Source organism: Nannochloropsis gaditana (assembly GCF_000240725.1).
Source record: "Nannochloropsis gaditana CCMP526 unplaced genomic scaffold scaffold362, whole genome shotgun sequence".
Lineage (NCBI taxonomy): Eukaryota > Eustigmatophyceae > Eustigmatales > Monodopsidaceae > Microchloropsis > Microchloropsis gaditana.
The window spans coordinates 1-7217 of NW_005803591.1; the positions used below are offsets into that span (position 1 = coordinate 1).

At 51.7% G+C, this 7217-nt stretch overlaps 1 protein-coding gene across 1 annotated transcript; it reads right to left on the minus strand.

Moving 5' to 3' along the window:
- Positions 1-210: 210 nt before the first annotated feature.
- On the minus strand, positions 211-562 carry NGA_2100220 (phytochelatin synthase; the record flags this gene model as incomplete). Its single annotated transcript, XM_005854865.1, has 1 exon — positions 211-562. A coding segment is annotated over one exon (352 nt), but the record flags the coding sequence as incomplete, so codon positions are not given.
- Between the last annotated feature and the right edge of the window lie 6655 nt (positions 563-7217).

Consider the following 7217-nt stretch of genomic DNA (forward strand, 5'->3'; position numbering starts at 1 on the left):
CTCCCCCCCGAAGCCCCCCCCCCCCTCGCTGTGCCCTTTGGCTACTTCCTTCCCGCCTACTACCAGCTCCCCCCGCTTGGCTGTAGCACCGCTCGTCCCGGGCGGGGAGAAGGACGGGGGGGCGGGGGAGGCCGACGTGACTCGGCGGACATCCTCGCGGAATGCCTGCAGCGAGACCCTGTCTCCGTACTGGAGCCGGGATGTGGCTCCATTGCACTGGGCTAGACAGTGCGCGTTGGCCAGAGTGATGCCCTCCGCGCGCACCACGTCCAGGGGGGCGCAGCAGTCCAGGAGCGACTCGTCGAACCACCGCCACGGACCCTTCCACGTTCTCCCCGGATCGATCTGAAGCGCGTTCAGGACCATGGTCAAAGCACCCAGGCCGCAGAATGCGGGGTCGGATTGCGTGTGGAAATGCTCGATCAACGGCAGGAAACATTCCATGTCCCCCGCGCCGAGTGCCTCGTTGAAGAGAGCGCGGCCTTCACGACCGGACAAGGCGACACAAGAGTCAGCGGGTAAAGGACGGCGGTGGAATGTTCTCGAAAGTCGAGTGGGAGAGGAGCCGTGCGGATGGGCGGAGGGGAGGGGAGAGTCGGCGTGCGGTTTTGACAGAGACCCAGTGGACCGGGATGGACGGCAGCACGTTGAGTCCGACGACGAACAAGACATAGGCAATTCTTAACGACAGTTGGATGTGGAGGAAAATGACCTCTTTCTTTATGCTTACCGAGGTAAACTTCCCGAGAAAGGTGGAGAGTTGTCAACCTTGACGGCTTACGGGTGTGTGTGTTTCCATCATACGAATGAATATACTCAGGCTGCCTCTTGACCTTATGCGTGTGCTATTGCATGCCATGTCCTGTCATTTTCCACGATGGGAAGGCATCCATGAAATGATCAAATTTGTGCACTTATGTTGAATGTTCACTCTATTCGTCCGGCGTGGTGCACGACTCCTGTATGACATTGAGGTGAGGCAACAGACTTGATGAGTTTTACTTCTCCTTGTACTAAAGGGCAGATACAGGAAGTGGTCCACTTGAAGACCTTTCATGGAGTAATGCAAATGCCACTTATATCCCTTCAATTTGATTTCCATGGCACCTCAAGAAGGGGAAAAAAAGCAGGGTTTAAGCATCCTACATCTTTTCAACTGATTTTAGCTTGATCTTTCAAGGTGCGTCGACCACAGTTATTTTCCCTAGTAGCGCGTATGAGCGCCTTTGATGACGCTTGCAGGTGTGCGGACAATACAAATGTTGTTTACTTGAGATTTGATGATAATTTAGTGGCTTTTGGAACTATGCCGCATTTGAACACTGCACGCTGGAGTTACCCGGGAAGAAAATGTTTTAAATCGGGCGTGAAGAGAGTGAATAGTGATGTTTCTTGATGCAGATGATGGAGCACTTCGGGTAGAAGCTAGGCCGAGCCGAGCCGAGTACCACCCTTGTGAGATGACCGCGGGGGCAGGGCCGTCACCGCTGCTTATATTCGGTCATTCCTGAGGGATGGCAAATGATTTGATGATCTGTCATGATTCATGCACAAGACTGCGTCCGCTCGACAGGTGCAGGCCTGTCCAAACTAAGTGGGTTCGAAAAAGGGACCATGGCAAGGGGAGGGGACTACGGGTGCCCCTCGCGGGCTTTGGGGCGAAGCCCCAGGCCAGAACGCATTTTGGAGTGTCAAAAGCGCAATTGCCGATCACAAATCGGAAGCCCACATATTTTTTCATGTCATCCCTACTAGCTCAATCGTCGTTCATGAATGAAATCTCATCAATAATTGATAACCCTCATAAATGAGCCCTAGTAGGTTTAAAGGCCCTGCCGGGGGGTATAGACTTTCTCTCGGGGAAGGAGGTGTTGCCATAGTTTTACTTCCAGGGCTAGTTTCTTCACCTTTCTTCTCCCTGTGGGTAGCGTCAGTCTACGAGGTGCTCTGCATTATAGCATTGGGAGTTGTGGCTCGAGAGGGTAGGACTCCTGCCATACGGTCTGCGTGACCTGTTCTCTTCGTCGGTGCGTACGCGCGCCCTGGGAAAGAAAAATCATAACGAAAGAGGCATCTGCATAGTTCTTATCCGTCGATCTCTGTACTCTTACATGACTTCACTCGGGGTGCACACAACTTCCCCAAGGGTTCCCCTCGTCTTCGGATAGCTAGCTGCTGCCAGTGACTTGCTCTGAGGGGGCTACCCGACCGTTTTTAAAGGAAGGTAAAAACCGTCGAGCTTTACGATGGTGAGGGAAAGGACCGCTGGGAAGTAATGCATCATATACTGGTGAACTCATATTATGAGCTCAGGGATTAAAATAGACGAGCCTTGCAGAATGTCCCTCCGTGCATGTTTCCTTTCCAGTGTGCGCGTGTAGCAAACAGATCCAGGTCACACAGTACGATTGGCCTGAGTCCCACGCTCTTGTGCCATCCGTCCCTTAGCTATGAGTAAAGGTCCCTAAGTTGACGGTATCCACAGGGAGAAAAAACGTACAGAGAAATACCACATAGGTAAAACCATGACAACACCTTCTCCGAGGGAAAGTCTATACTCCCCTGGGTGGCATCCCGCCGGGTCGTACATCGGCTCGGCTCGGCCTGGCACATACCCGAAGTGCGCTATTCTGTCTACACATCGAGAAACATCCATCACTCACTTATAGCCCGGCACGACATTTTAAAAAATCCCCCTACCCTGACCGTAAGCCGTCATCGGCTTTCAGCGCCGGCGTCCGGGACTTCAAAATGTCGGCCCATTCACGCCGTGTCTAATACCCTAAATTCGATATAATCTTCCTTATTAGTGCTCCTATTCAAGATTTCCCCTTGTTTCTGAAAGTTTTTCTCCGGTTGATGATGAGTTGATAGATTCTATTACTTGATCGAGAGGCCTAGTAAAGGGAGGTTTCCTTGCCCCCAATTGATTGTAGGGTTGAATCGACTCGATGAACTCGCCAGAATTTAAATTAGCTCCTTGATATCTGTGAATGGTCGTCTCAATGAGCGCTTCTGCTTGTTCTGCTCTCCATGATCCATTGTTGCTTTTACCTCGTTGGACAATGTGGGTTGTTCCTTGACTTCGGAGGTCTCCCGCCTTTTCTTGAAAAGTCTGGAGTCGTAAGAAAAACTTTTTGTGGTGTTTCTGGTTGCCCAATAATCCAAAGTGATTCATTCGCTGTGGAATGGCGTGCCAACGGCAATTTTTCCTTACCCGTTGTCCTTTCTCTTTCAGACGACGTTCTCGCTCAGCAATTTTCTATCCTCTCTGAGAAGTCTTATTTCTTACTGTCGGGAAAAGGTCTTCGTCCGGACTTACGTTAGCGATTGCCTCCGCCGAATCGATTTTCCAAAGTGGGTACCACCAAGGTCCCATGACCATCTTCGGTCCGGCCGGGGCCGGTCTCTTAACCCCCCTCGGCACGCCCGGCATCAGCGCGGCTGGCATAGCGCGAACAGCTACCCCACGCGGTGTTATAATTACCCTCTTTTTGCTTGACATGCACATGTAATTCTCCCTTATTCGTGACTTCATCTTTTCTTGCACTCTGAAGAATGGCTTCGTGCTCGGTTGCCCCCTTGGTATCCTGTAAGTGTGCATTTGGTATTCTGCTCTCTTCTCAATCTGGCCCACCGCAGCGCCCTCATGGGTTGGCCGGGAAAGCGGTGGCCCGTTTGGGCAGTCTTCCTGATACGCTATCTACATTCTTCGTCAGGATCCTTCGGTGATCCATTGGGGTTCCCACTCCAGTGAACACTTGAGGATGATGAACACATCCCCTCACCAAATAATCTTTGGCTTGCCAACGAAAGCAAGTCAACGTCCTTTGCCAATGTAAATCGATATGCAGCGATCGGGGTTAGTCCCTGAATGTGAGGGTGGAACCCTCACTCTGCTGTCCTTGCCTTCCGATTTCTCCGACCTGACCCGCCAGTCCGTGAGGCACTTGTCGCTCCCTTTTCACCGCTCTTCGGGGTTCCTTACGGTTCAAAATTACTCGACCCGCCTTCTCGGACAGCTTAGCTCCGTACTGGATTAAATTATCGAGAAACTTGTCGTCCTGGTTGCGTCGAGTCTGTTATCGCTTCTTTTACCACGATGAAGACCCCTGATCGTGGCAGCTAGGGTTTATGCTGGCGGCAGAATATAGTCTCGATTACGGTGTCACTGCATTTCCCCTGCTGAAGATGTCCGTACGTTACTCTTCGCTCGTCCGTTGTCTTGCTTGCAGTCGTAGAGAAGAGCATGAGTCTGCCTGTACATTCCAGATAGCTGCCGCAGTTTCTTTCCTGATAATCTTCTGAAGTTGGTGATGGCCGCTTCCTCTTCTTGTTGAATCCGCCTGCTCCCAGTGCGGAGGTGAGAGCCAGTGTGATATAATCCACCGTTTCTGGTTCGTCCGTACCTCCTCTATGGGTTTCCATCGATAATCCGTAGTCTCGAATCTAACCAGTAGGCCGTCCTGGCCAACTCTAGTTGCCTCCTCGAAGAACTATTTCTGAAGGACTATCCTAGAAGAAGAGGATGACAAAGGGGTCAGCCGCGTCATTTGCTATGCAAGTCGGTCGCTGAGTCGTTCGGAGAGACGATACAGCCCGACCCATCTCGAGGCGTTGGCAATCGTGTGGGCGGTGAAGAAATTTCGCCCGTACATCTACGGACGGCATGTCAAGATAGTAACTGACCACAAGGCGCTAGAATTCCTGACCCGCGCAAAGGATTCGACAGGACAATTGTATCGATGGAGTAATAAACTTCAAGAATACGATTATACAGTAGCCTATCGGGAAGGAACGGTAAACGTGAACGCCGATGTGTTATCACGAACGCCCTGGAATCCGCCAGAGGAAGACACGTTTTTTTAATGGCAATTTTGGATGCCGTAACTGCCAATCCTGACAACGTGCACAACCAAAACCCAGACCAGTATGCGCCAGATTGGAATTGGACACGGGACCCTTTGTTGCCGGCAGACGTGCTTTTCGACAATCCACAACTCACCTATGGATCGTCGAACGAGTACGGGCAGCAACTAGTTCATCGCTTGAGGATAGCGCACGCCCTAGCGGCAAGAAAAAGCCAACAAAAAGAGAGTCAAGCACGGCGGGCCAAGAAACCAGGCCGCAAACAACATTTCGAAAACGGTCAAAAAGTTTGGCTGTATTGCCCTTACCGCAAGAAGGGGGTGTTCTACAAGCTAATAAAGCCCTGGACAGGCCCCTACCGAATTAGAAAGCGACTTGGAGACTATACTTACCAAATTGAATGGGCAGACGGCACGGCGCGTAAACCCGTCCAAGTCCACGTGACAAGGCTGAAGGCCTACATCACAGGACGGCCGATAACACCTCGCCTGCCAGATCCATCTTCATTTGAGGAAAGTCTCACAAATTCGCCCACCAACAAAATCCCCCCAATATCTGCGATATACGACACGTCTCGAGATAAGAGAGCGAGCAGTCAAAATATCACCCTTCTCCCGAACGAATTGGAGTTGGTGGGTAAATCGTTCCAAATTGGACGAAAGTGGCTCGTTGTCGTCGCAGTCGAATACGATAAAGGGTTCCAAGCCAAAATATGACGCTACAAGCCGGGTTAATACAACCCTGGTTTCCTGATTCCTTTACCAAGTCTTCTACTTGATCTAATGGCCTGATAAGCGAACAACTCTGCCTCGTCCGAGGCCTCTACCGAGATCTGCTTAGCGTCCGCAATGGCCTGCTTATATCTTTCCGCCAGTTGAAGTAAATCCTCTCCCGCGACTCTAGTGAGGGTGCTTAAAGCCTCTTCACCCTCCTGACGAGTTCGGCTGGCCCTGAGGCTGGCTGCCAAGCCCCGGCCGATATCGTCCACTGTTTTGAATCCGGCTCCTCCTGGCCCCCGGCGTATAGACCGAAGCCATGTCACGGTTTGTGGGTGTTTCAACAACGCCCGGCTATCATCTAGTAGCTCAATTACTTCCAGGGGAGTCGCTGTAGGGACTCGTTTCATAATGCCTTCGATGGCCGAGGTCGCTAGGTACACGAGGTATTGTGCATCCTGGGAGTCCAATTTTGTGGACCTGGGCAGCACCTCCCTCTTGAAAATCCGGTCGATGTCGGCCAAGACCTCCTGTCGGGCCGCCCTCGCTTGCTGACTTTGCTCCTCCTCCGCAGGCGCTTCTCCTTTAGGAGGTTTCGACTCCGTAGGGCCGTATGTGCCTCCTTCTTCAGCCATACTTGATGTCTTTCGATGAGCTGTCGCAGCTGATGTTACTGGCAACCGCTCCTTCCAACTTATGTTAACTTCAGAGAGTGAAATGTTTGTCTGCCGGACGTAGGAAGGGTATCAGGAAGGGTTGATCACTCCCCTCCAATTCCCGTGTCATTCGTCCACTCCCTCATTTGGATCTTTTGCGTGCGGCACATATTCTGCACTTTCGCACGACCACACTGTCCCCCGCTGCTACCATTGTAAAAGCGGTCGGGTCGCCCCTCAGAGCAAGTTAGCAGCGAGCTCTTTGAGGGTGAGGGGACGACCCCGGGGAAGTGTTGGGACATTCCCAGGTGAGCTCACATTATGAGCTCAGAGACACAAAGACAAGAGCTGTACAGAATGTCTCTCGGTTCATTATTCCTTCGTGCGTGCGCGTGTTTCACAAACAGATCCGGGTCACATAGACCCGTTGGTAGGAGTCCCAACCTCTCCTGCCAATCCGTCCCATAGATATGGTAATAACCATATGGATCGACGGTACCCACACGGAGAAGAAAGGCACAGAGAAATACCAAATAGGTAAAAATATGACAACACCTTCTTCCCCGAGGGAAAGTCTATACTACCCTGGGGGCATACCACCGGGTGGTACAGCGGCTCGGCTCGGCCGGACCGCGACTCCAAATGCACTGTCCCTTTCTACATATCGAGAAATACCCATTTCACTTATAGCGCGACACGACATTTTTAACAGGGGCGACCCGACCGCTTTTTACACTACCACGGTAACAACCGTCTAGCCGCCCCTCAGAGCAAGTTAGCAGCGAGCTCTACGACGGTGAGGGAAACGACCTCTGGGAAGTAATGTATCATATACCATTAAACTCACATTATGAGCTCAGGGATTAAAATAGACGAGCTTTGCAGAATGTCCCTCCGTGCATGTTTCCTTTCCAGTGTGGGCGTGTAGCAAACAGATCCAGGTCACACAGTACGATTGGCCTGAGTCCCACGCTCT